This window comes from Mytilus edulis, chromosome 4 (genome assembly GCF_963676685.1).
Source record: "Mytilus edulis chromosome 4, xbMytEdul2.2, whole genome shotgun sequence".
In the NCBI taxonomy this organism is placed as follows: domain Eukaryota; kingdom Metazoa; phylum Mollusca; class Bivalvia; order Mytilida; family Mytilidae; genus Mytilus; species Mytilus edulis.
Window position 1 is genome coordinate 55,686,651 of NC_092347.1, and position 27,908 is coordinate 55,714,558.

General features: G+C 30.9%; 2 protein-coding genes across 3 annotated transcripts in view; one reads left to right on the forward strand and one right to left on the reverse strand.

Annotated features, from left to right (window-relative positions):
• LOC139519982 (uncharacterized) overlaps positions 1-11,374 on the reverse strand; it is a 119,512-nt gene extending 108,138 nt beyond the window's left edge. For both annotated transcript variants that reach the window (XM_071312318.1, XM_071312314.1), the window contains exon 1: positions 11,330-11,374. In XM_071312318.1, coding sequence (XP_071168419.1) covers positions 11,330-11,359 — 30 coding nt within the window. In that variant the 5' untranslated portion in view covers positions 11,360-11,374. The remainder of the gene's footprint in view (positions 1-11,329) is intronic.
• LOC139519981 (uncharacterized) overlaps positions 1-21,278 on the forward strand; it is a 44,177-nt gene extending 22,899 nt beyond the window's left edge. The window contains exons 4-8 of the mRNA XM_071312310.1: positions 7,117-7,346; positions 13,736-13,808; positions 17,230-17,452; positions 18,746-18,869; positions 19,790-21,278. Coding sequence (XP_071168411.1) covers positions 7,117-7,346; positions 13,736-13,808; positions 17,230-17,452; positions 18,746-18,869; positions 19,790-19,933 — 794 coding nt within the window. The 3' untranslated portion in view covers positions 19,934-21,278. The remainder of the gene's footprint in view (positions 1-7,116; positions 7,347-13,735; positions 13,809-17,229; positions 17,453-18,745; positions 18,870-19,789) is intronic.
• The last annotated feature ends 6,630 nt before the right edge of the window (positions 21,279-27,908 follow it).

The window sequence follows — 27,908 nt, forward strand, 5'->3', positions numbered from 1 at the left end:
CTGGCCCACACGAAGTTTGACGTTTTTCGTACAAAGAACTGTATCAATATAAAGTATTACCCATTAATAATCAAACATTTATAATGTTTGTTAGTTTCATTAGAAGGGAAACCCGGTATTGTATTGTGTCTGGTCAATTATTAATTCAAACACCCTTTCGTTGAGTGCCTTTAGGGAAAATAATTATATATTTCCCAATATTTTCTACAAGCTCGTTAAGATTATTTCCCGATGTCAAACAAAGACTTTTATTTTTTCTTATTATCGTTTTTTATACTTCATATACCTTATCTGAAACTTGACAACGAGCTAAAATTGGTTGTTTATTTGTTTTAGTCGAAAGCATGAAATAAAACGTACTTGCGCCCCTGCTGTGACCCTGTGCCCAATCTGTTACCTGATTAAATGTAACAATAAAGCAATCAAAAAGAAACTTAATATACCATTCAATTCACATAACAATAAAAAAAATCTGTGAAAGATTTACATATAAATGACTGGGAATCGATTTTATATTACCTGCATACATAGTTTATCCCACTTTCACCCACTGGGTTAGGGTCAGCGATTCAGACAGACCCATCGTGCAGTTGCTAATTCCAGACAAGTAACTAAGGATTGTTAAAACTGTGCCTCATTGTTCAGGTAGCACTTAGCAAATAAACAGGTATGTTTATAATGAAATAATTTTCAATAAATGTTCATTAGTATATATTAATTCATTTTTTTTAATATGAAACTACAGAGGAAGTCATTGAAATTAATTTTTTTTATTGCAAATATCTTCTGGATTATTTTCTAAATCTATAAATCAGTGTTATTGCGACGTCACAAAGGAGTCCTAAGCAAGACATGAAGCAAAACAATCAGCACTTTGATAAGATGTAGGTCAAGACAATATTTCATTTTCAGGTCACTGAAATTATTTCCCCACCAAGAACCATAGATAAACAGGACGCACCCAGAAAAGTATAGGTCAAAGCTAAATTCAGTTGATCAGAATACTTATATGGAGACAAAAGAAATTCTAAAACAAATTGAATTCAAAAGTTCGATACAATACAACACACGATAAACTCAGAGGTCAGTAGTCTACCGATGGCCAAATGGCGTTTATCAGTAAACCGAGTGAATCACACGAACTCATAGAGGAGTAAGACCGGCGTACACAAAAACACATGCTTTCTTAGTTATACTGAACATATTTGTTAATTCCATAGCATTCATTTTCATGAGGTATATTACCTTTAGAAGTACCTAAATGCAGTCTTGTTATTTAGGTTGCGTTTGTGTTGCTTAATTGATGTATATCATGAAAGTACGTGTTGATTTTAAAGTCACTCGGTCAAAACATATATTTGTGTAAATGTTATGAATCAAAATCATGACAAATAAGCACAACAGTAGTATACCGGTGTTCAAAGGTCATAAATCGATTGAAAGGTAGACTGAAATATGTCTCAGGTTAACCTAGAAATGAATATCTAATAATAACTCCTAAGCATAATAAAAAATAAAAATGATTTAGTCTATAAGATTTGAAAAAACCCAATTTCATTTTATTATCTCCTACATATATAGGATTTACCAGTTATTTCACTGTAAATTGTAATTTATGGTTTTATGGTCTGTAAAACAAATGTAATTACTGTTACATTATAACTCATCAAATATAATTTTTGACTGTTCAAAATCGGGTATGATGAAGCAATTGTAGTGTTAGAAGGCATATTAATGAACCACGCTAGCCTTTCAACCTACTCTTATTTCGTATAACAACTCTGAACTTGAACAATTGATTTTCGGCAAAGTAGCAATAATTCTTAACTCATGACAGGAACGCATAATAAAACAGTTCGTTAAGGGTTAATTGCATTTTAATCATGCTCCACATCAATAAAAACAGAATTAAAATAAATAACGAAAATAATGCCCCTTCTATGTCGTATCTATTTGTAGATCGATGGTTTTAATTTCACTATAGTCAACTTCCCATTGACAACAGGAACAAACAATATACCTTTTTCCATCTTAAAATGACTTGTTCCAATTCAGGAATAAGGCAGTTGTTATCAAATAGTTCGATTCTATGTGTGTTGAGCAATTATATGTGTTGCACTTCGTTGTTGTTTCTTTGATTTCTCTTATTTAATGTGTTTCCCTCGGATTTGGTTTGTAACCCGGATTTGTTTTGATTCTTACTCGATTTATGACTTTTAAACACCGGTATACTATTGTTGCCTTTATTCCTTACATTCACTTCTTATAGTTTATATTTTTTGGAAATGAAAGAATTGGTTTCTTATCATATACATAAAGATGATAAACATCAAAAATTCGTTACAGTTGTCAACAAATTGCACTTAACTTATCAACGTCTACAATAACTACAATAACGACTATATCAGTCCACGTTTGTATAGTACATGATGCTATTGGCATCATTACTCCTCGCTTTCATAATGGACAATGGATATGTAGTTGCCGAGTTATGCAACCACATGCGAGAATGCTCTTGTCGTCAAACTTTGTCTTAGTCCGTTTAGAGTCAACACAATTCATGTGTTATCACTCCCATATTTGTCTGTAAATTACTACGCTTATTGTTTTCTTCCAGCGTATTTGTTGAAGCATAGCATCAATATTTAGATCTGACATTGATAATCTTTACTATGCTTAAACTCGATATACTTTACAGTATTTCAACTGACATCGATATCTTTTACGATATTTTAATTGAGATTGATAATCTTTACTATATTTCAACTAACATCGATAAACTTTACGCTATTTCAACTGACCTCGATATTCTTAATTTTTGATTTCAGTAAAGTAGGATGTAATTTGGTAAAACTTGTTGTAAAAAATACCCAATCGACATTTATTAAAAAATCACAATTTTTTTCGCTCTTAGTTGTCTTTCGTACGATAATTGGTCAGATATATTTTTATCGCTAATCTAGATCGTTTTCGAGCAGATTAAAGCATAATCTTTCAAAAGATTTGTACCTTTAATACATTTTTTCGATTTGTACCAGAATAACTACATTTAATTGCAAATTGTTTATCACAGTATTAAAACTTGAACTTAAAACCCCTTAAAAAAATCAATGAATTTTAAATAAACCGACAACTAATGTTGATCATTCTCCACCACTTGAATGGTATTATAGAATATTTCAGACATTTTCTGCTTACATTTTATTTGTGTACACACAATCAATTTTTGAAACAAAAGACTTAAAGTGCAAATGCATACAATTGATTTTTATTACAGTAAATGTATCAAAAAATATTTTGTTCTAAACAGCAGAACGATTGTATGTAAGGAAAGGGCAATGATAACTCTATTATGATTAAAACTAATAAGTTAAGCCTTTTTATATAAAGAATTAATTTATAGTATTTATCCGGATACACTGCTTGCATGGACGTTGGCATACAAAGTATTTTATTGATGTACAGGACTGGACAATTTTTTTATGATGCCATTCTCTATTCTTGTGGTCATGCTTGAAACTACTTTACAACATATCATATCTTTTATTGTTTACTTAATTCGTGTTTATACATATATTAAAAGGGTTACCATTCAGCAATGTTCTATATAAAATTGAGAAAGGAAATGGGGAATGTGTCAAAGCGACAACAACCCGACCATAGAGCAGACAACAGCCGAAGGCCACCAATGGGTTTTCAATGTAGCGAGAATTCCCGCACCCGTAGGTGTCCTTCAGCTGGCCCCTAAAATATGTATACTAGTACAGTGATAATGGACGTCATACTTAACTCCGAATTATACACAAGAAACTAAAATTAAAAATCATACAAGACGAACAAAGGCCAGAGGCTCCTGACTTGGGACAGGCGCAAAATTGCGGCGGAGTTCTATATATTGAGGCTTTGGTTAGGTAGTGAAAGTAGTATTGAGTTCTCAAAATTTGTCATAAAGGCATGAAGTACTTTTTTTAAAAATTGAAACCAACTGTTCCGTTTAAAATGCACATTTAAGATCAAGTTTTGGAAACACACAATTTCAAAAGGACTACACATTTATAATGTTGATGTTTTTTGCCAAATTTTTCATTTTCTTGACTGTTTCTGTTTGTAATAATTACAAATTATGTGTGTACACAACCGAATAAGTCGATATAGTTAAGTAAGCGACTATATATTATAAAAGTATATGGCAATATTGAAATGATAAATATAAAAAGATTATTTTAAGAGTTCCACTTCAGATCCTTTTTTTTTCGCAGCGTAATGTATATTCATATTTTAGGTTAAACCATCTTTATGTTTATATTCAAATGTAAAAATGTGGGTTTTTGATTGAGTGCAGTATTACTACTATTTAAATTTCAAAACTGATAATAAATTTTAGTATATTGAAAAGGTGTATATTGGAAGGAATAAACGACAGAACTTTAAAGGTAGATTACTTGTATTTCACTATCTTTGATCGTAAAATAGCAGTATTAATTTTCTGGAATCTGCAAATTTTTTGTGACCGAATGACTTTTTTTTATTAGTTTAAAGAAAAATATGTGATTTATCGTTATATTAAGATTGCTTTTTTAAATACTAAATGTTTGTTTATGTTTTCGATGTTTGCTTTTTCAACTTATCCATGAGGGTTTGGATGGGGTTAAATGATTAAAGAATAATGCCCTTAAAAATGAAGATTAGAGAATAACGGGCAAAAAAAATGAAGTTTAGAGAAAAAAGGGGTTAATTTTTTGAAGATTAGAGAAAAAAAAGGGTTAATTTTTTTAAAGATTAGAGAAAAAAGGGGTGAAAGTTAAATGTTTACAGAATAACAGACCCCCCCCCCATCCAGACCCTTTAATGTAAAAGAGATAACTTTTATATTTATTTCTTTATAAATCAATCTTCATTTTGAATTTTTACTTGTAACATATATATAATTGTTAATTGTTCACAAAAATGTCCAGCAATACTTTTTGCAAAATATGGCCATTTTAGCACAAGTAGTAGCTCGACAAATAGCACAGGGACCCAGACTTTTTATTATTCAGAAAACAACAAAAAGCGCAAGGTAAAATCGTCATTTTGACAAAGTATACGAAAACTCTATCTAACGAATATTTTGTGATTATCCACCTATTAAATTACCTATATATGACATGATAAGTATAAATGTACCTAGCCCGGATTATAACATTCTACCAAACCATAACCGAAGTCAACAAGATATAAAGTTTTAAACAAGTCTAGATTATGACAGTCTACCTAAGTTACAATCATTTTATTTATACTGATTCAGAATAAATACCATCTCGCAATGGTTAAAGATATAATATGCGTATTAGATGAGGATTATGACAGTCAACTTATGCGACAACACTAGTATATGCAATCTCTACAATATCTATACATACTTTATCGATTTCAATCCCTACAGCAGATGTTTCTAATATTCATTGGATATTTTCAGTTTTGGTTATTATTTGATAAGATATTGTTATGTACCAAAGTCAGAATTAATGCACACGAATACTTTCGACAAATATACTGGGTAAGGTATGAATTGAGTTAACGTGATGAATAAACTTTGAATTGTTGAAATGATAATGTCATGGTTAAGATTTGCAGAATTGTGCATAAATTATGACGAGTTATGGACCCAGCTTAAACCATGTTTACGAAAAATTAATAGACTATTAGTCGTTTTCATTGAATATTTGAAAACTTTCAATTTCACGAACATGTTATTTTAAAGTGCCTTTTAGAAAATCTCGTGGTTTTCGTATTAACTGAAAAATCATGGAAATACGCAGAATTTTATAGCTCTTTTAGGATGTTTTAATATGTCTTTAAACAACTTGGTACTCCCTCTTGTGATCGTTAACTTTCATTTCATGCTTATCTGCTCTTTGGTAGAGTTGTCCCCCTTTCTATTCTAAATTGTATTTCTATCAAAATTAAGGGTGCATGCGAATGTGTTAAAAATGCATTATGAAATTTTTATTAAGCATTGTTATAATTTCAATTCAGTTAGAATCTTATGTTTAATTATTTATTATCAAATATGGAAAGTTGTATAAGGGCTAACTGCAATTGTTTATTAATAAAGTCTAATGTAAAGCTACTTAAGTTTGTCCAGCTATTTTCTAAATAATTGCAGTGTTTAGAAAAACTTTTATGCTGTGGTCATGTTAGAATTTTAAGAAACCAGATATTCAAATTTAATCAGTTAAGAACAAGACATGGATGCCTGCATTCCTTTAAGTGGGTTATACAGAAAGTGATTTTTTTTTCTCAAAAAGTAACTTCAATAAATCTTGAAGTCAACTACTTGTGTTTTGAAAATTAAAATATATTTTATAATGGATCCAAATTATAGTATTATCCCTAGATGATTGAGTAGTAATTGGAATAACGTTATATTCACTACAGTTTAATTGCCTTTCAATTTTAAATATTTGTTTAAAATTTCATCGGGTAAATCTGTTAATCACATTTTAACCTTTTAAATCATTTTATCTAAAATCTTTTTTACCAAAGTAGTGGTTAATACTGTTTAAATGTCTTATTTGTGATGTTCTATGCGACGAATATACCTTTCAAAAATCTTATTATCCCTGTAATTGTTAATATCTTACACCTGTCAAACAATAAGAAATTTAAACCATACTTTGAAGTATTTTATTTAGTCCACTCATCGTTTAAAATTGATTTGAAAGACTATGTTTGCCCAAAAATAGTTTGACAACCAAATATCATGAGTCTATATCCACATGAAATGAGGTTAAATTGATGAACCTTGCTTGTCACCACAGTTTTAGATATAAATTGATTTAATATCTACTACCAATGTAAATTAAAATGCAAACACTTTGATATAATCTTTCTTAGAACCATTGCAAATACGTTGAATACCTTGATAGACAGGGTACACAAAATCTCGTACGACATCTTAAAGTCAATCTGTACCATGCTGTTATACGTCATTTGGAGCTTCTAGAAGAACAATTTATAAAATTCCCAACAAAGTTGGAATGTGAAGTGATTCTTGATTACAACGCTGCTTAGACGCAAGCCGAATATCTCTATGAAAGACATTATCCATAAAAATATAATTTTGTTTTGTAGACGAAATACCAACTGTAGCTACACCAGTACCAGACGCACTAACTGACAAGCCTAAGGATTACCATTGGTTGTGTTGGCCAGAGCCTAAACCAAAGGACGAACCACCACTAAGACCCCATACATCACTAGGTATACATAGAGCTCTGACACCATACGGAGGAGTACCAGGTGACGATATAGAAGATCGACCTAGTAGTACCATTCCAGGTTATGCTTTTGGAGACTCCGAGGTAAGTTCTTATAAATTTAGACAACAGAAGTTAACTTACGCCAGCTATAAAACGATGTTTAATCAACCATTTTCCATATAAGAAAATTCCTGTACCGAATCAAGAATATGACAAATGTTATCCATTCGTTTGATGTGTTTGAGCTTTTTATTTTTTCCGTTTGCTAAAGGACTTTTCGTTGAGAATTTTCCTCGATGTTCGGTATTTTTGTTATCTTACTTTTTACCGATATTCAAATCTCATTCATAAATCGGTTAAGAAGATACAAATCTAGGCAAAAAATACTGGGAGATCAGTAACATTTTTAAGAACACGTTCACACACAAGTTCTCGTTCAATAGTCCAATTGTATATACTTGGAACCGACATGAAATGCCCATGATGCGGTTGTTTTCAGTATAGATTCTAGGTTATGATGTTGTTTATCATCTTAACTAAGTGTTATAGTCTTCTTTTCATTGGTATGCTGTTAACTTTTACTGTTTAGTCTATTTTTGTTAATATCCTTTTGTCGTGGTAAATAAACATCCCTCTATTGGGTAGTTGTGCTATGGTCATTTTGTTTGTGTTCTAGTCTTAAATGTTTGCCTCTGTGCTTTGTCGTGAGTGTCGTTATGCTAATTTGGTTTTTCTTTTTGATATGATTGATGACTTTTGTTTGTTCTTCTTTTTGATATAATTGTGGTTTTTTTTGTTGACTGATTACAAATATACCACTATGTTGACTGCTCTACCACAATTTTCAGCCTTTTCACCTATTATGTCTGTTTGTTTCGCTCACATAGTGTTATGAATATAATACAATTATATGCAACTGCCATACTATTATTTTTTTTTAGTTAACTTACGATGAAACCAGGTTTAGACCAGCGGTTCCAATCAAGATTTGACAATAATTGTCGATTCGTTTGATGTGTTTGAGCTTTTGATTTTGAGCTTTTGATGAGAGAATTACCATCTTTTGAAAATTCCTAGCAGTTCGGTATTTTTGTTTTTCTACTGTTCACTAAATTAATTGATCATTGAATCTTTATAACTTTTAAAATATAAAGGGTTTCTACCCAGACACAGCTGATGGAAGACAGATTTGGCACATTTTCGGAATTTTAGGTGTTCCTTAGTCATCATCGTTATACGGAATTGCCATTTTAACAACGTGTATTTTAGCTTTTGCAGTCATTAATTTTTTCTGCAGGTTTTTGAGGACCTTTATTCTATAAGATGTCTCATAGAAGAAACATGCACTGTGACATTAAGTTTTTTAAAATATGTTGAATGCTTTAATTTCATTTCATGCGAAGCACGTGATATATTTATATGAATTCCTCCAAGACTTTATAATCCCATTTTGATACCTACATTATAATATATATAAAAAAGAAGTGGGGATACCAATGGATCAATCAATAGCTGTATATAGCAAGTTAAATTACCGTTTTTATAATAACTTATAATACACATTAAGGTTTACAAAATCAAATTCTTTTTGTCACGTGTTTTGGTAATAAATTGTTCAATCAAGTATATTTATGAATCTACATATATAAGAAATGCATTTGAAACCAATCATATAAATTGAATTTTCCTCGGAGTTCAGTATTTTTGTGATTTTACTTTTTATGTACTGGCATAAATGAATACGCATCTTCTGAAATTACAATCAGAAACAAATGGGTACAATAGATAACAAATGTTCAAATCGCGTAAATCAAGTTTGAAATAACAAAACAAGTAAAAAACAATACAATATTTTTTTATTGTGTGAAAATTAGATTTCTACATAAATGTCATCATAAATAAACGTCAATTTTGAGATAGGAACAAATGATAAGATAACAATGATTACAAACAAATGTTGGGGAAAATAGATATTTTAATTTCAGAACATATTAAAATGTAATTTATATTTCAATTGTTCATAGAAATCATTTAACGACAATTACTGTAGTCTGTGCGATATAGCAGAGGAAACTGATTAATCTTGTAACTACATATTTTGAATAATTGATATAGCTCTAGTCATCGTGTAGTTGAGATTAATGATTCGGGAAAGCTTAGATTTCAATTAAAAGGAAATAATTAACTGACCTATATGGCAAAAAAAAATCTCATAACACTTTAACATATTAAATTGACTGACTTCAAAAAAAGCCTCATGGATAGGGAAGAGATAGGTTTAATCTTTCAAATACATGTATAATACTTCTGAAGATTGCGTCCAATATGGCAATATTGTAAAGCACTTACATTTGTGTATATAAGTAAGAATTAACACTTGTTCTTACTTAATTCCCTTCAACAAAGTTTTGCACAGAAAAAAGTATTTGTGTACCTATTGTCAATAGACACATTAATCTAAACAAAGGGATGATTTTTGCCAATATCAATTTAAATGTAATATGATACCTTCGACATATATGCTGAGTAAACTTTCTTCAAGAACACTCAGTGCCAAAATGTTTGAAGTAACATACACAAACCATTTAAGTAAATCAACACAACATTTACAAAACTAGGATTTCGGCATTGCAGAAAGCAATTATTAATTAACAGATATTTTTAAATCAAAACCAACACGTATTGCACTTTTTGAACTGCAGCTCTTATTTGATAGATTGAGAGAGCAAACTTTTATGAAAATGAAAACAAATCACGACCGATGTCTAGACGTGTAGCAAATGGATAAGCGTAGGTTCTGGAAAATGTACAATTTAAGTGCTTACAATCTACAGCAAATCTGTATCAATGTCATAAGGGTGATTGCCAGTACTTAATCAAATCAAATATCAGATATTGAAACGGATTTGAAAACTATTATGTAATCGGATTTCAAAGACATGCACTAAATACTATATAAACGTGTCATTATTTTATATAATACTGAAAAGAAACTCACAATTACTCAATGTCATTTGTGAGAATATATATATTTTTATCAGTGATAAAAGGGATATTAAACCGATATAATAACGTTTTGATATCAACTATAAGCAATGTCTGAATATCGAGTTCTTATTCATTATGATATGCAGTCTTTTCCCTTCAATTGGTTTTCGATGTACATAATGCTATAAGAAAAATACTAATACTGTATGTTATATATAGGTGTATGTAAATCCGACTGAAACAGGTTTTAAAATATACAATTTTATTTGCTGTTTTGTTTTGGGTGCATTTCGTTGTCACTTAGTATGCTTCCTTTAAAAACAAAATTATTTCATTTTTCAAATTACCTGATAGATATTGCTCTTCATTAGTTTTATTTTGAAATTATTGTGATATATAAAGTTATACGATTTAGGCTAAAGTTTCCTAAATAAAATGTCAAAAAAGAAAATACTTGTTGGTAGATATAGGTGACATCAGTGTTCAAAGCTTGTAAATCTATTATAATCAGAAGAGACAAATCTAGGTATCAAATAGAGACTGGGGGAATCTCTTGAACTCCAGAAGGAGCCAGGGTTAATTTAAAAGGCAAGGCACTGATCAATTGGAAAAGAAGTACGACCGATTAGACTTTCGTTATTCATTGAAAGTAAAAGTCAGCCAAATAATGATTGCGTTAAACAGTGATGAATTCATTCATTTTTATCATTAGCATGTAACTTATAGTATGGCTGTATTTTGTTGTTGTTATACTTTTGAATATAAGAAAATTAAAGATTGAAACATTTTTAAAATAATATATTGAACCAACTTCTTGAACGAAAAGCAAGGGTTACACTCAAGTTCATGTTATATGTATGTTGTTGCATTATGTAAATTTAATGCACATTATGGGACAGCAATCGTGTGTTATTGGTTAAACTTGGATAACAAATACCATTTTTAACTATATATCATTATTAATCTGTTTGAACAGCATATATGAAGGTATATAGATATGAATGACAATAAAGTATGGTCAAATTCAATATCTCAAAACAGTAAAAATAAACATATCATTTTCAATTTTTTAAGTCAAAATAATAGAAAATTCCTACCTTTGCTCTTATTACTTTTCCATAGTACATTATGGCAGAATATTTGGATCAAACATAGTGACCAATTTACAGAAATATCTTAAAATAGGCTTATTTACAATAAATGTATATTGATATGACCTTTTATTGTTTTTTTCATCAAATTGTCATCATTGGCCGGATCAAATTTCAAGCCTGAATAAAGTTTAAAGATAGTATTACTAAAACATAATATACAACTAGTTGAATTATTTAAGTGTACCTTAACTTGTATATGTTATGTTCATTACTGTTTAAAATAATAAATGATTAACGATAACATTGATTGCCACGAGTTCTTATTTATTTATTAGTAATTGAGTCGCATTATTTTATCTTATAATATTTATATCTAGCATACAGGTTTGCATAGAGGTCTGTTTTTTTTTTGCATAACGATGTTTTTAAGTTGATATATGATATTGAACAACCATTCAATTCATTGCATAGTATATTAATATGTAGAACGAAACGTGTCAAAACGACATAAATTCAACCGCCATTTTTGTTGGAAATATTTAAGAACTCTTGGAGGCCTAATTCCGTCAAAACATGCAAACTCAATCTTTATGAATAAGTCATAACATGTAAATTTACATATCAGACGACTATTCTGATATCGATAGATCTACGACTGCGACAAAATGTAACTTGTGGGTGGAGTCACAGACACATCGTATCGGTCAACGAATTTATAATGGCAATCTCAAAATTTGTGTAGTATCGCTTTCATTCGTTCTGCGACGAAGACTGATTTGATTTTTATATATTTTGTTATATGTGTAATCATCATTCATTTTTGACCTTGGTGTTATGACTTTATCAAACCATGGAGTGATTTCAATTTGCTAAGTTGTAATACACGTGTTTCCGGTTTCAATCAGAAAAATAGGTGAAGTTTGAATTTTGTATTGTACAGCTCGTATCTATGCGCTCAAATTTCAGTTACAATACAAAATTAAAAGTACAAGTATAATTGAAACGAAAATAAGTAGGATTTTTATAATATTGATAGATATATTCTTTATGTCACTATGTATGAACAAGTTCATTGTACTAAGCTCGTCTGGATAATTAAATTACTATATCGTCTGTGACCCGGAAGACAAAGGTCCTTTTAAAGGGTTATCGTATCAATTGTTCAAGACCTAAATAACAAACGCTCAAATGAGATTGAATGGAATATCACATTTGTGAACTACGGTATTCAAAAGTTATCATGACTGCGTATAAAGAACTGTGGATTTAATATTGTCTACCTACATAAGATGCATGATACAATATTTCTTAAAAAGGAATAATTTTCATAATAATTTGACATGGATGACGGTTTTACCAGTACTGGAGAGGAGCCTTTTATGCTAACGGTAGGTTAATGAAGGATATAGTTGTTGTTAAATCAGCAATTTAAAATTGATAGTGGGTAAATAAAAATTAATTCATGGTTTCGTGTTACTAGCGTTGTATACTTTATAATCTAATTGATTCAATTAACCGATATAATAATGACTTTCATTTTTACGTCGGTTTGTTTGCAACCTTGATTTATATTTTCTTATTCGATCTATGAGATTTTAACATCGGTAAACTATTGTTGCCTTAATTTACATAATCATAATTGAAGAATAACCTACGCGTTATTAGCCCATATAGAGAAAAATAATAAATATATTTCGCTTTCAAATATTTCAAAGTTTGGTCAATAGCACATTTTAGATTTCGAATACAAAAGATAATACATGTTCATGTGTATTTCATATCTATATAAAATATTGGTGCTGCAGATTCAAAAGACCTTTGGAAAACAAATCAAAAGAAAAATAATTCAGCTGTTTTATTTCTTTAAATTCGAATGCTCTGATTCTATTAAAGTAAATTTTTAGAAAGTAATATTCGGGAAAAAAAAGATGATTTTATATCATTTCATGTTTCAGTGTCGATATATGTTTATTATAGACTATTCGTTTTATTATATCGCACTGTGGAAAGGTTCTACTGTACACTATTGATATGTGCAGTGAAAACACTTATTTTTATAAATATTTTTAGACACTAAATATATATATGAAAAACTGTCCATGATTTAACTTCGAGGAATTAGAATATGGTTTTGTAGCACTACTGTTAGAATGTTTTTCATTGGTATTTTTTAAAACGGTATTTGAAGTGACTACGACAAGGCCAATTAAATACCATTTCAATTCATCCTTAATTAGACAACGTACTAACTTATCATTTAACTCATACACTTATGAATGTTTGAAATGTCCGATTGAAGTGTAATTGTCAACGAGATATGATGCTTGTCCCAGTGAGATGTGACACCCAAATATAGAAATTGTTCTGTACCTGTTCAATTTGTGATACCTTTCTGTTAATCTTTTGTAGGACATAACACGTGGACCTCCTATGACATATGTGCCGGAGTTAAAATCTTGGGTTAATTCTTCAAACGAATACGGTAAGTCAAATGATTGCTGTAAATAGATGTCAAAAATTTGGAAAAAAAGGATTAGGCAACTCTTTGAATCAATTTTATGTTCCCTTTTTAATAATTTAATTTTACTATATTAATATATTATGCTTTTATTTCAATAAGTCGAAAATTAAAGATGAAAACCCACCTCTATTTCTTTTAAATATCAATATTAAAGGTATTGATATGATGCATATGCCGCCTGTACCCAATGAAAGTAAATAAAGAAAAGCTTATTTATATTAGTTTTCTATCTGTCATCCTTATCTATGATTGCAGTGTTTTTCTTGCGTTTTCTCAAAGACTTTTTTGCCAGATTTCATTTAAACTCAGTCGAGATGACAGTTCTAGCTTTTAATGTCTGATGTTAATACCTTCAGAACAGAAAACGATAGTTTTACTTTTCATCTTCACCATGAAAATAAAAATCACACCAAGAATAGAGTGTTTTTCAAAATTGTGTAAAAGCTCACACGGCCGGTTTCTTTTTTCTTTTCTATTAGCTGTTGATACAAAAAATTATCACTGTTATGTTCGGGTGTCTAAATTAGATGTACTGCCATTCCTATGCATACATAACAATGAAATCCAAATATTGGTTTGAAGTAAACATTTGCGTAATACTTAGTTATATTTTGTCATTATTTTCTTAAGTGTATACTATTGTCGGGTAATGTCAATGAATCATTTATTCAGCAACGTTTACATGAAATACAGAATATATGATATCACAATGCAATTCAAAGACGGGATATTTAAGGAATAACAGTACTGTTGTTGAAGAGTTGCCACCGTCAAATCAAAATTGACGATGGCAACTCTTCAACTACAGTACTGTTATTCCGATTCTTATGCATTTCAAAAATAATAATACGAAAAATGTCTAAATTTGACAAATAAAAAAAAATCCGCGAAAATTCATGAATGATTTTGGCGCAAAGACGTCATGGGTAAACGTGTCGTCATACATATGAAAACGTACAAACTGGGGGTTATTACGTTACCTGTACGCTTCAAATTCGGAAAAAGTAACTTTAAAACGGCGAATTCGAGGTAGGTGTTGTTTTATTTTGGATTATATAGTAGTAATCGAACACTTGGAGATTCAATCATTTCAAAATGGTTGTCCCTCCTTAGTAACGCCTGGTCAACTGTGGATTTGACGGCAACTTTTAGCCAATGAAAAAAATAGTTACATATAAATTGCATTTGAATTAATATTCAATTAAAAAACAAGTTCAAATACCTCAGCCATATGGAATATTAAAGAAATTGTTTCCTGAAAACTTGTATATGAAATTCAAAATTGAAAAATGTACTTCAAGAAATTGAAAATAGCACAAAATAAATTCGTGCGTCCAATGCGCTATATGGACTTATCGTCATCCAGCAGAATGCACTAGCTAAACATCTTAAAGCCAGTATGTAAAGAACTTTAAAGCGTAAGACACTATATGACTAAAAGGCAACCTAACTGAATAGCTTAATTGAGCTAATGTATTAATGTATTTTAATATTTAACGAAAGTATATTGCAATGCTTCATCATTTTGCAATATTTATAATATCATTCCACAAAAACTGTGATAGAGAATATATGTTTGTCTTTCTCTTCTTGTGAAGTTTTTTTTTAAATTGAAATATAATATTTAAGCATGTTTTTGGTTTATAAAGATTTTACTATTTCTTTCAAATATGGGCCGAATTTTCCAAATTCATACTAGAGGGATTAACAACTGCATCACAATTTTAGCTGTGTTCCGTTAATGAATGTTGCAGTTAACAACAGATAAACAAACAATTTCAATCTTAAACTTTTACTTTCATTTGGATTGTATTGTTGAAATCATGATAGATTACATTTCTTTAAAACAAATGTTAGATCATCATTCAAAAGACAATGATTTTCGAATTTTCATTCTGTGATTTCTGGAAACACAGGTAATCTACAAAAATATAGACAATAGGTAATCTTGGTTCAAACATATAGACAATTACCTAACGTTACTAGAAAAACATCTGAATTTAATTTGTCTTATTACTGTCTCTCTCAATTGTCTGTCTTGATGTATTCGCATGTTTCGTTGGGCTTTTTTGTTTTGTATGTTTTAAATTGTGGTCTTTTGTAAATGTAGGTATAGACCTAGGTAAGATTGTTTTGCATTGTTGTTGGTGGTTTCGCATTTATGATCTACGCACTTCTTCTGTTTATACATTTTTTTTTGTTTAAACAGTTTTATTATGAAGTATTTTCACGCTTCTCTATTAGAAAATTGTTTGTGCGTTACTTCACATGTATGTACAGAATTATTTTTTTTATTGCAATGTTTTCGTTACTTATTTCACTGGGAAATGGTTAAAAATATCTTGTTTTCAATTGGTCTGGTCCACTACGTTATCCATAAATTTCAGTTAAATTGCAATGTATGAAGATATTGTATTAAAAAAAATTGAACCGATCAACAAGTAAAAAAAAAGTATTACTGAATAATAAGGGGAACTTATAATATTGAAGGTATTCATTAGAAATTTAAAAAAAAGTTCAAGATGGAATTTTGAAGTGTTGTTTTTAAACATAGCTTTCTAGATACATTTTTTTTGTTTTCAGTGAGTACAGTTTTCGACCTCTACATTTTTCATATTTTTGTTTAAAAAGTTTTAAAGAATCCTTTTTTTAAATTTTCAAATTAATAATAATATATGGTACCAATTATTCTGCACCATGTTCAAATTTCGATAATAAATGTCTGTTAAGTGATGCTCGAGGCCAAAATCTTTGAAAATCCAAAATTTAAAAAGAAATAAAATGAAGAGCTTATAAACCAAAAAAAAAAAAAAAAAAAAAAGAGGACAATCACAGAAGCACAATAAATTGGAATTAGCATGATGGAAATATATTTTTTTTTATTTTAAATAATATTTTTTTTCTAATAGCAAATTTCAGCAACACAATTTTAATGCAAATACTGGCTATTACGCTCTAGCAGAGATATTGACCGAACTTACTGGTATCAAGAATCAATTACGAAACGACAAAGAACCCCTTCAAAAACATTTCTTTTATTTACGCTGCATTGCATCATTAAACATTTGCAGTAAACAAGTTTCTTAATTTCTATTGGCAGATCAAGTTACACGAAGAGATATAAATGGGATTATTTTAACTTCTTTTAATAACGGAATTTAAAAATGCATTGCAAGCAAATGAAAGTTTTTGTTTTCGTATTTAAACGATCCCTTTACAATACTAAGTTGTAGTTAAGTACAATTGCTATGGAGTACAAATAATCTTTGATCGAATCGGATTAGTAACATTTAACAGTGTTAAATTCAAAACTAGTTGATCTTTAATAGTGTATTATATACAAAGACTTGTGTAGTGAGTTATTCATTTGTTTTAATTACAGATAAAGACATCGCTCAGAATATAATGAATACCATGTATTCTAGTCTCGCCCCACCACTGCCAGCCGAAGCTCTCCGACCAAAAAGACAGATGACATTTTCATATGGCGGTCGAAGATCAAATAACGCTATGTACAATTCGATGCCAGATCCTTTGACTCATTATTCTCAAAGTTGGCGACCTGTATATGAAGACAGAAGAGGACCACCAAGCAGACATGAAATGTAAGTAAAGATACCTAAGGATTAAAATACGATTGAATGATTTTGTTTTACCTTCCAAATTCCCTTTGTCAGCACGGTATGATTAACGGGAATTTGAAATGTCGATCATACTGCTATTAGTCAGAACAAAAGCATAACTTTAAATAATATCCATACTACAAAATACGTCCTATGAGAAATATTAATATCACTGATATACGTGCGTGTTTGTGAACTCTCGGTTGTTGTCTTATAATTCGTTTCTGTGTGTGTTGCATTGTCGTTTTGGTTTTGTGTTGGACTTCAGTGTTTCTGTTGTTTCGTTGTTTTCCTCATAAAGTTGATGTGTTTACCTCAGTTTTAGTTTGTAACCCAGATTTGTTTTCTCTCTTGATTTATGACTTTCGAACAGCAGTATACTACTGTTGCCTTTATTTAACTTACCTTAGCTATGTCATTGAGGATTCATTACATTGAAGTTATGTGGTGTGAATAGTCTTTACAAGGACCACTACGTGTTGAGTCGATCAAAACATGCGTATTCCGTTGCAGATTACATTAAGCGATATTGTTATACATAAAGTTTTTTGGATGGTCTTTTGAAAAAAGTGTTTGTTTTGTTAATTTAAAAATCACATTTTGTTTGTTTGTTGTTTAGGTTTTTACGTTTTCCCTATCCAGAAAAATTCAAAAGCATTCAAAATAATCTGAAAAAGGAATCCGTTTTGTGTAATGAAACAGGTTCAAAAGGTTTCTTGATAGAGGGTTGCTGCTCAAAAGAAAGCTATTGAACCAAGAGTTTCAAATGGTGATGTTGAAATCATCCCTTCGTTAATTTTACGGACGCCATCACGAGTTGGTTGACCGTTATGAGTTGGTTGACCGTTATGGAATAACCGTTTCACAGATGATATCGGATATGTTCCTTACGTCGTAACTACAATTCCCATCCTTTTTCATGAATGTGACCTACCAAATTAGACTATTTACCGGGCTTGTAATAACATGAGCAATACGACGGGTGCCACATGTGAAGCAGGATCTACTTACCCTTCTGGAGCACCTGAGATCACCCCCCGTTTTTGATGGGGTTCGTGTTGCTTAGTCTTTAGTTTTCTATGTTGTGTCACGTGTACTATTATTTGTCTGTTTGTCTTTTTCATCTTTAGCCATGGCGTTGTCAGTTTATTTTCGATCTATGAGTTTGATTGTCCCTCTGGTAACTTTCGCCCCTCTTTATCTATCTCAGAATTCAACAAAAACAACAAAAACGATTTTACGAAGGATTTAACAGTTTATATGCTTTCTTTTTAGTGTTCCATCGTTTCCTCAGATACCAGGACTACAGAGAAGTAAAACCGACCTTCAACCAATGAAACGTAGAACAATACGTTATCCTGCCGGGGATGATTATGTACATGAAAGAAGCATGTTTATGGTAAGAAAAAAACTATACTATGGCAATTGTTTAGTAATTATACTAACAACTTTAAATGAGGGGTAGGGGCTTCGGTGGCCGTGTGGTGTTAGTAGTTAATATTGTAATAACTGAGGATGTGAGTTCTAACCCCGCCGGTGCGGGTGCACTCGATTCCAATCTTAATTGACTAGGATTGTCAGATTTCATATCGAAGGTCGGCTGTTTTCTCCGGGCACTCAGGCTTCATCCAATACTATAAAATGGCCACGAAATAGCTCAAAATTTGTGCTTAAAAGTGACGTTAAAACACCAAAAATCAAATCAAATCAAATTAAATGAGGGATATACTGGTTTACCTCTGTCGGTATGTACTTTCACCTGTACTTGTCTCCACAGCTGTGTGATATGATTAGTAGCTCACCTTACATCTTTGAATAGAAATCGGATTGTACGATAAACTAAGTATCACTTACTAATAATGTATAGGATAGAAATTACAACAGTCATAAAATATTCAAAACAATATATATATATATATTCTAGTATAGGTTGAAAATAAAACCAAACAGTGTTAGACTTATAGATTGTTATGCTGATACTATTTTTTGTCCTTCAACGGGATCTGAACTTTCACCTATGATACACCCCAGCACCAATCGCTTAGCGATCTAGACCACTCGTTCACACCCGCTATATAAAAAAAACCACTTCAATCGTCATAGTCGTGGTATTGCCTTGTAACACAAGGCATATCTAGAGTTAAAATGGACAGTTATAACAAACTGACTGGGAAAATAATAATCATAATCCAATTATACATATGTTGTTTAGAAACCTTTTTATAACTTCATGTTTGTTATATGATGTATGATCTGAATTATTACTCAGTATTACTTATACATTTTTTTTCTTTCTAACAACTAATTAATTTTTTTTAGACTACACAGCCATCATGTACAGGCCACTTCATAATCCACCCTGATTGGGTTTCTGAGCGATCGGGGAAACGAAAGCTTTTTGCTTCAAAGAAGAATGGAAATTCAAGAAATGGACTACGTTATGGAACTCCGCATGAAATCTAGAACGTTAATCAATAATTTATTGCAAAATCAAAAACCACCGTTTTATCTGATTTTTAGTTATCATGCCTATTTAAATATTGTTGTACAACTACATTTTTGTAGAGCTAAGTACAAAAAGTTATAAAATTATCATTTGCTTTAAGGGCATTAGCCAAAGAGTAAACATATTGTTCTCTTGGAAACACAAAATCTGTTGAAAAATCAAATATTTTCAAAATTTACATATATATCAGATATATTATATTAATTCCAAAATACAAAACAATAATAGTGAAATCACTACTGGTAAATGCATGAAACTATGCACAATAGTCTTATTTGAATTACGAACAATCATGTATGAAACTGCCATGTATGATGAGGCAAAAAATTGCTCAATGCGTGTTTATAATTTATATATGTACAAAGATGTACCAATATGGTGTTTCACCAAAACAGTCTTTCAAACAATCCGTCCATTTTCTTCTAGTTTATTGAACAGTATGTATGGAGAGTGTCAGTGATACGCATATACATTTAATATTGGTTTGTAAAGTTCTAAAAATTATACATGTCAAGTACCTATGGTAATTTGTCTTCTGAAAGGAAGATTGGGCATGTAAATAAATGATACTACTTCCGAGTCTCCAATGTCTAGTATTGCATAATTTCGTTTTTCGATAACTCAGCCTCAGAAGTTACCTCTATAAATAAATTTAATGTAGAGAAGTTTATTTTCAAAAAGCTGAATGCATAATGTTTTAGAGCAACACAAGCCTTTTAATTTTAAAAATTAAGAAAAGTATTTCATCATGCCCATCTGTAAACGATGATACTAAAATGTTAAGAACATAAAAAAAAATAGAATTTTTATAATTCTGCTGCCTGTATGTTGAATAATTGTTGAAGCTTTTGCATGATTTTTTTTCATTAGTTCTCATTGGTGCAATCATTAGACCATCCAAGATGGCTTTCTAAAACTTGTACTGTTAAGTTTCTATTTACACTTTATGTCTAGTCTTATCTTAATCGTATGTGTAGTTATTTTTTTTCTTTTTCAAGAATTTATTATTTATTAATTGTTGTATTTAATTTAAAGCGTTGTAAATAATTCACAATAGTTTAGGTTCTGCATGCACATGAGTGGTATTATTACATCATTTTGAGTGTGTGTGACCAATCAAATTGGGTATGGATCGATTCTGCAGAGTTGCAGATTCACCATGCTTTTACCGGGAACAGTATTAAGATGTACAGAATGGTTTGGAGTGTGTTTTGCATAAATTATAATTATAGTATAATCATTGTAAATAGTGTTATCATTTAGGATATTTATTTATTGCAAATAAAACAGCTTAATATATTATATAGTTGTTGTCTGCTGACATGCATGTTGTAAGGGAAATAATCCATTTTATGCAGAATGGCTAGAAGAAGTCTATCGCAGACAAACCGTTGATTGAGTATCTACACTACTATATATATATATATATATAGATTCTACCACTGCATCGAGTGTAATACGATATTTATCCACTCGAGACAGTTAAATTTTTAAATTTAAAACGCGATGCTTGCCCGAGCATTTTAAATATTTAAAATTTAACTGTGGAGAGTGGATAAATATCGTATTACACGAGAATTGGTGGTAGAATCTGTTTCTCTAATGATTTTCTAACATTATGCAGGTAAACTTATACCTTCTTTTCCAATGATCTGCAAAAAAATGTGTTCTTTCAATGTGACGTCATCAGGCATGGTCGCCTTTTTTCATGCCGTCACAATAGGAATTTCAGAGGAAAGCAAGAAAATTCGACGTCATAATCGGATTTTAACCAATGAAGTACTGAGATCAAACGAACCACACGTTGATTAATTTTTCTTTTATACAATGGGTGCAGAAAGGGATAAATTGACAAAGAATTAGAGAAAACCATTTATAAACTTCATTTACCTCTATTTATTGAACTGTTTTTATTGCTGTATGCCGCGCTTTAATTTTCCCTGAGTTATTTAGTTCGTGACTTCCTCAAACATAATTCCTACACATTAAAGTCAATTTGAAGGGAATATAAACATTTCGAAGACGTTAGTTTTCTTTGTTATGTTTTGTGCACTGTTTGTCTTTACGTCGTTTTTCCTAGGTTTTTGCCATATTATCGCCATATTATCGCCAGTGTGTTTTTGACTGATGATATAAAAAAGAAGATGTGGTATGATTGCCAATGAGACAACTATCCACAAAAGACCAACATGACACAGACATTTACAACTATAGGTCACCGTACGGCCTTCAACAATGAGCAAAGCCCATGCCGCATAGTCAGCTATAAAAGGCCCCGATAAGACAATGTAAAACAATTCAAACGAGAAAACTAACGGCCTTATTTATATAAAAAAAATGAGTTTACTTTCCCTTTTGTATCCTTCGCCTCTGTCTTTTTTAGAATTATTTCCTAGTACTTAACTCTTTGTATTTACCTTTTGGTAAATATTCATCAATTTCGTACTTTATTTGGGATTTGAAACTTTTTGTATTCAAGCGTCGCTGATGAGTTGTTTGTAGACGAAACACGCGTCTGGTATACAAAAGTTTGATCCTGGTATCTATGATGAATTTATTTACAGCGGTGTAGAATTTAAAATGTAAATATACATTCAACCTTTCTTTTCAAAAATCAATCGCGGTCAACTTCGTTATAGGATTAGTCTTTAAAAAACTATAACCACCATGTATATTTGCAGAATACGTATACTCATATTTGTCTGCTAGAATCAATACACCAAATCTTTTTGTCTAAATAGTTATCCCTTCTTTGTGGTAAACTTTGTTTTATAAAACAAGAATTCTTTTTTCTTCCTTAGTGCTCAAATGTACATTGTAGATGTTAAAAACTGTAATAGCAGTGATGTCAGATAAGACTTGATATGAGCAACAAAGAATGTTATGTTTGTAACATTATGTTGTGGTACTATTTGAATGATCGAAAATTGATGTTACGATGGGTGTTTATCCAAACGTTATGTATTCTAAGACTAAAGATAAAACTGCCAGCTTACTGTTATACCTATTTTGTTAACGTTTGGATTTGAAACTAACAAATGGTTTGTGTATATGTCTTCATAAATCCCAGCGTTCGTGATTTAAGTTATAAATGAAACCAAAATGTTACCTGTGCATTCGTGATAACGGTTAAGACATACACATGCAGTGCATTCGTGATAAAGTTTAACACAGAAACACATGCGTGCATTCTGGTCCAATAACACAGTTATTTCGTGGTGCATTTCTTTTAGACAATAAATGAAAATTATATATTTATGTTAAAACAAAATCCACCTGCGCTTTCTCATTTATATTTTAACAGTGTGTTGTACTATTTCATTTCTAAGTAGATACATACCAGCAGCACCTGCATACGGTATATATATCTCCAAATTGATATGATATTCCCGTGCTTGCATTTCCTATCATGATTTTCTTGATAGAGGGCTGTTGCTCACAAGGAAGCTATTAAATCAAGAGTTCCAAATGGTGAAGTTGAAATCATCACTTCGTAAAATTTACGGACGCCATCACGAGTTGGTTGACCGTTATGGAATAACCGTTTCACAAATGATATCGGATATATTCCTTATGTCGTAACTACAATCCCCTTCCCTTTCATGAATGTGACCTACCGAATTATACTATTTACCGGATTTGCTATCTCAGGTAGCAATAAACAGTTAGGAAAAAATACTAAAATTTGCGCTCATGAATTTTACCCTCCCCTTTTCTTTGCTTTCTTGCAATATCAAGCTTACTGTTTGTGTCATATATGGGCATATGTATGTAATCAGAATCTTCCATAGATTTTATATCCAGTATATAAAATGGTAAAATATAATTTCTTTTTGGTGTATCCATGGCAACCATCTGCATTTTTTTGTTATAAAATATTGCAAAAAGGGGGGGAAAGATGTCACATATTTCCCCAAAATTTGGCTAAAAGTAGAATTTCAATCGCTTGAAGTAATACCTTTTCTGAAACTGTGTACATATATCATTCAGCAAATCCAATGAAAATCATATGTCTTTCATCTCATTTTTTTGTAAAATTGCGTCAAAAACTTCGTGTAGAAAAAGAGTGTTTGTAAACAGTACATTAATTTCTGGACCGATGGCCGGTCTAGCTATGAAAATACGGATTGTCAAACAGAAAACAGCCCATAAAACAGGTAAAAAATAGTCTTGATGCACTTATAAACCATCTTTGAAGGCTAAATTAGCACTCATCTATCTAAAAATGAATTTTATTACACAATAACTTTCCTATTTGAAAAATCCACAGGGGCCAAAATGCGAAACTAAACTCCTAACTGTGTATTGCTACCTTAATAGTAAATATTTTTTTCAAATTCTCCCTTTTAACTTATTTTCTGAGTTCTGCTAGCTAATACGAGTAAAATGGCCTTTTATTTTTGAAAATTGGTTGAGTAATGAATATTTTATGAAGGTTAGCAGTTGACACTGAAACGCGACAAAAACTGATTTTAAAGAAAGTTGCCAAGTCAAAGTGTAAAATCTTGTCTCTACCTCAATTTTTAGCCAAATCTTTAAAACTGTATAAAATTTGTCAGGTTTTTAATGTTGCATATCATAATAAGATCTCTGATGATGCAAAATTGTATAAAATTTAGCAATTTCAAGCATAAAAATGTTAATCTTTATGCTTATTGCATACCAAAGACTTGATTAAAAAACTTGGTGATAGGGAATCAATTTCTTACATCTGATTTAAGTATACATTTAATATATGCCAAAATGTAACATGAAATCTGGATAAAAACAATAATTTGATATATTCGCAAGAAAAAAAACAACGCGTTCAATACTTAGGCTACTACATGCAGCCCAATCCATCAGAAGCAAGAGTTAAGCCGATAGAGTACAAATATACGCCTGGTGTCAAAATGTCTAATTTTGGTTGCTAAGGACTGTAAACAATAAAATTGACATATATTGTCATTCTTAAACACTTAATTTACTCAGAAGTTGATTTAAAATCTAAATATCAATAGATTTGTGGCATGAAAAGTCTTAAATTATACAATTCTGAGCTTGGTAAGTATGCCATAAGGTAGCAATAAACAGTTAGGAAAAAATACTAAAATTTGCGCTCATGAATTTTACCCTCCCCTTTTCTTTGCTTTCTTGCAATATCAAGCTTACTGTTTGTGTCATATATGGGCATATGTATGTAATCAGAATCTTCCATAGATTTTATATCCAGTATATAAAATGGTAAAATATAATTTCTTTTTGGTGTATCCATGGCAACAATCTGCATTTTTTTGTTATAAAATATTGCAAAAAGGGGGGGAAAGATGTCACATATTTCCCCAAAATTTGGCTAAAAGTAGAATTTCAATCGCTTGAAGTAATACCTTTTCTGAAACTGTGTACATATATCATTCAGCAAATCCAATGAAAATCATATGTCTTTCATCTCATTTTTTTGTAAAATTGCGTCAAAAACTTCGTGTAGAAAAAGAGTGTTTGTAAACAGTACATTAATTTCTGGACCGATGGCCGGTCTAGCTATGAAAATACGGATTGTCAAACAGAAAACAGCCCATAAAACAGGTAAAAAATAGTCTTGATGCACTTATAAACCATCTTTGAAGGCTAAATTAGCACTCATCTATCTAAAAATGAATTTTATTACACAATAACTTTCCTATTTGAAAAATCCACAGGGGCCAAAATGCGAAACTAAACTCCTAACTGTGTATTGCTACCTCATGAGCAACACGACGGGTGCCACATGTGGAGCAGGATCTGCCTACCCTTCCGGAGCACCTGAAATCACTCTAGTTTGTCGCGGGGTTCGTGTTGCTTATTCTTTAGTTTTCTATGTTGTGTCATGTGTACTATTGTTTGTGTGTTTGTCCTTTTCATTTTTAGCCATGCCGTTGTCAGTTTATTTTCGATTTATGATTGACAAATTATATCATAATTACATTAATCTTCATCAGCTCTAACTCAAAATATGGACATATTTATGTTAAGGGGGTCATGAAATCTTTTGACAGCTTCCAAAAGGATAACTTTTAACCAGTTACACCAAATCACTACTTTACTTTGAAATTCATGGCCCAATCATTTTTACAGTGTAATTACACTCCCCTACTAGCTATTTGAGATAATAAACATAAAGAAATCAATTTCGAAGGGGTATCCAAAATATTTGCAAGTAACACACTGTCCACACTAGGGACTTTATTCAGACAATTAAAATCAAAGGACGATAACTGTGTTCCCGGATAAAATATTGGTAAAGGTTAACACAGCCGTGCATTTGTGATAAAATAAAGTGTATAACATAAACAGACTCCGTGCAAACTGAAAGTTACGCATTCCCTTATATATATTTTATCGAAGGCAATGAGAGAAATTTGTGCTGTTTTAGTACCTTTGATAACTATTTACACCACTGGGTCGATGCCACTGCTGGTGGACGTTTCGTCCCCGAGGGTATCACCAGCCCAGTAGTCAGCACTTCGGTGTTGACATGAATATCAATTATGTGGTCATTTTTATAAATTTCCTGAATATAAAACTTTAAATATTTGTAAAACCTAAGGATTTTCTTATCCCAGGAATAGATTACCTTAGCCGTATTTGGCACAACTTTTTGGAATTTTGGATCCTCAATGCTCTTCAACTTCGTACTTGTTTGGCTTTATAAATATTTTGATATGAGCGTCACTGATGAGTCTTATGTAGACGAAACGCGCGTCTGGCGTACTAAATTATAATCCTGGTACCTTTGATAACTATTAGTGTCAAATAATAAATTATGTGTTGTTATGTGTGAAAATGCAGACACAATTCACTAAGGACGAACTAGATGAAATTGGAGGTCGATGATTTCAAATCAGATATTAATATTATACTATTTATTTTGGTAAGGATCAATATATCAATAAAGTGAATTAATGTCTTGTATGACTTTTCATTAGTATGTGTCGTTTCATGTCTGCATTTTACAAGCGGTAGTAGTTTTTTACCAGTCATGATCTTGGATTTTCATTTGTTGTCGTTTGTTCATTTCTATCATTTTTGTAATATTTTTGTCTTTAGTTTTCTCGTTTGAATTGTATAAAATTTGAATCTTTTATAACCGACTATACGGTATGCATTCTCAACATTGAATGTCTTACCGTTGAACATGTTTGTAAACGCTCAAGCCACACTAACCTGTGACAATAGTGTAACAGCACATCATTAGACCAACCTATACCAATGTGTTGCAATAAGCTCAAAGAAATAGATCGGTACGAAAATAAAAAACTGCTATTAAAAGGCTGTTTATCTTATCAAAGGAACATCTAACATTTTCGCAAATGATCATAAATTTTCAGTTTGTAGTGGAGAATGAAGAATATGTCACAATTACGGAATGTAAACATGTTTTAGGTATGGAAATAATCTCATCATAGATACCAGGATTATATTTTGTATTTACGCCAGACGCGCGTTTTGTCTACAAAAGACTCATCAGCGATGCTCGAATCCAAAAAAGTTAAAAAGTCCAAATAAAGTACGAAGTTTAAGAGCATGGAAGCATTTGATAAATAAAAATTGTTTGGCGTCTTTGTAAAAGCTTGCATTTATCTAGATTTTTCATGCAATCTATAAGTAACATTAGATATATAGTATTATTAAAAATGTCTTGCAGATTTAACGATCAATATAAAGTGAATGACGGTATTTTAGGTTAACGACTGATCGTAGGTCATTCGACCTTTTGTTACTCGTAGGCCAGGCTCCTCAGATCCTTTAGTTTTTAAATTGTTGGCAGTAAGAAAGTGGGAATCTATCCTATGTATGCTTATTAGTTTAGTCTAACTTAAATGTCTAGAACAAGTTCATTCAGTGTCTTTTTAAGTTCATAATAAATGATCACTGTACTATACTATCATCAAAGTTGTGTAACCCCATGAATTT